At 52.8% G+C, this 2200-nt stretch overlaps 1 protein-coding gene across 1 annotated transcript; it reads left to right on the top strand.

The window, feature by feature from the left end:
• The first annotated feature begins 327 nt into the window (after window positions 1-327).
• Window positions 328-2167, top strand: LOC112112817 (zinc finger protein 707-like). The gene is made up of 3 exons (XM_029913935.1): window positions 328-541; window positions 1167-1280; window positions 1559-2167. The coding sequence occupies exons 1-3, from the start codon at window positions 415-417 to the stop codon at window positions 1564-1566; spliced, it is 249 nt and encodes an 82-aa protein (XP_029769795.1). The 5' UTR covers window positions 328-414; the 3' UTR covers window positions 1567-2167.
• The last annotated feature ends 33 nt before the right edge of the window (window positions 2168-2200 follow it).

Genomic DNA, 2200 nt, shown 5'->3' with positions numbered 1-2200 from the left:
TTCTCCCATTTCTCAAACAGGATATAACCCCCTTGCACAGGGCTGGGAACATTTTCAAGGCTCCCAGTGCTGGAGTGAGACCCCACTAGCCTGAGGCTGCTGTGAAATATGAAGGGAAGTGTTGGGATTCCTGTCCCTGTCCCCGGCTCAGAGCTCTGCTTCCAGTATCAGCCTGTGGCTGGCAGGTGTGTGGGAAATGAGAAGACCCTGCCCTGCACCATGTGCTGGGGGGGACAAGGAGCTCTCACCTTCTCCCCACCGCCTGAAGCCTCCTGGCTGCTCTGAGCAGGGTGGGGGTGGGATTCTGCTACTCTGGCGCTCCCAGAGCTTCCATTTCTTTATCCTTCTTCCCGTGTGACTAGTGGGATTGTGGCTGGAGCAGCAGGTAATGAATGGGGGCTTTTGGTGTTCCAGATGCCGGTGACCTTCGAGGAGGTGGCTGTGTATTTCACCCAGAGGCAGGGGGCTCTGCTGGACCCCACTCAGAGAGCCCTCTACAGGGATGTCATGCAGGAGAACTACGAGATGGTGACCTCTTTGGGTAAGGGATTCCCATACCCTCAGATACTAGAAGCCGTGGGTTCTGCGTGTCTGAATCTGGTCAGGTTCTTCCCAAGTCAGTTAGATCAGAGGCGAGTGAGTTCCATAATGCACAGCTGCCGTGTGAGAGAGATTTGCATTTCTGTGCCGTCTCCAGTGTGACATGGGTGTCAAAACCCAATGGACAAGCTAATCCATCCCCACCCCTCCAGCTTTCAAAGGGGCATAAATCCAGCACTGTTCTGTCTGTGTTGTTTCTTGGCTGCACACACAATCCCTGTTCACCTTCCTCCTTGGGAATAGCTCCAGCCATGGGGAAGCCTCTGGGCTCTGCAGCTTTAGAAAGAGGCAGGGGTTTAAGTCCAGAGCTGTGTGTGAGTCAGCAAGGCCCCCAGAGCGCACACATCTTGGGAACGCCTAGTGAGGGTGTAATAATAATTCAGCTCACCTCTCCAGACAACTTCCTTTGCGCAAGCGGGCTCAGTGACCATTTTCCCGCCCTCTTGGATTCCACGTTCCTCCAGCAGAGCACAGGGACAGGTTCCACTCACGGAATGTCCTTTCTGACAAATACTCCACCAATGCTCCACGCACCCTGATCTGGTCTGATTCCACCCTCTGCACAGGATTCCCCTTTCCCAAACCTGAGCTGATCGCCCGGCTGGAACGAGGGGAAGAGCCGTGGGTGTCCGATCTCCAGCCCTGCAAGGGAAGAAGGCTTCCGAGATGCACCCATACAGGTGAGGACTGACACAGAAACCATCTAGAAAATGAAGGAAAAAGCTGAGAATCCCCAAATATGGTGTGAGTAAGCGCCCTCAGTTCTTCCTAATCTCAGCCAGGACAGGGCTGCAGTCATCAGATATCGCTCACACCATTCCACCCAGCCTCTTATCTGCAGGAGTTTGCTTCCCAGCTTTCCTTCCCTGTGAGTGATTGGGTGGGATGTGGAGGCGGAGTCCAATTGCTCAGTCTTTGGGTTGGGTTTTCCCTTTGTGCTATTCCTCTTTCTCCCCAGCACAATGACTCCTGTCCGGATTGTGTCTCTCCCAGCAGATGCTGAGAGAGGGTGTGAGAATGAGGAGGGGAATCATCATGAGGAAGTTCCCGGGGAAGTGGAACCGCAGGGGACCTTTGTGGGAAGAGCTGAAGGGAATATTTCCCAGTGCTTGGAGGAGGCAGAAGCCTGGGGAAGTTGGCACAGGTCACAGAGGCTTCTGGGAAACCACCCAGGGAAAAAAGTGGATGAATCTATTAATGATGAGGGAAGAGAGGAGGATCCCAGAGCACGGCAGACAAATCCCAAGGAAGAGACACCCTGGCACTACCTTCAGTGTGGGAAAGGATTCATTGTGAGATCACAGCCTGTGACAGTTCAGACGATCCATAGTAGAGAGAAACCCCTTCAATGCTTGGACCATGGGGAAAGCTTCAATAAGCTCACAGGTCTTAATAACCATGGGAGATGCCACACTGGAGAGAAAACCTGTCAATCCCTCGAGTGCGGGAAATGTTTCATTTCGAAGACACAAATAATTAGACATCAGTTAAGCCACACAGGGGAGAGACCCCATAAGTGCTTGGACTGTGGGAAAAGTTTCATACAAAGGTCTGACCTTGTTAGACATCAGGCAATCCACACAGGAAAGAAACCCCACAA

The sequence above is a fragment of the Terrapene carolina genome, unplaced genomic scaffold (assembly GCF_002925995.2).
Source record: "Terrapene carolina triunguis isolate 2854851 unplaced genomic scaffold, T_m_triunguis-2.0 Scaffold16151, whole genome shotgun sequence".
Lineage (NCBI taxonomy): Eukaryota > Metazoa > Chordata > Testudines > Emydidae > Terrapene > Terrapene triunguis.
Note: the sequence above shows the minus strand (reverse complement) of the source record. Positions and strands in the feature narration are given on the sequence as shown.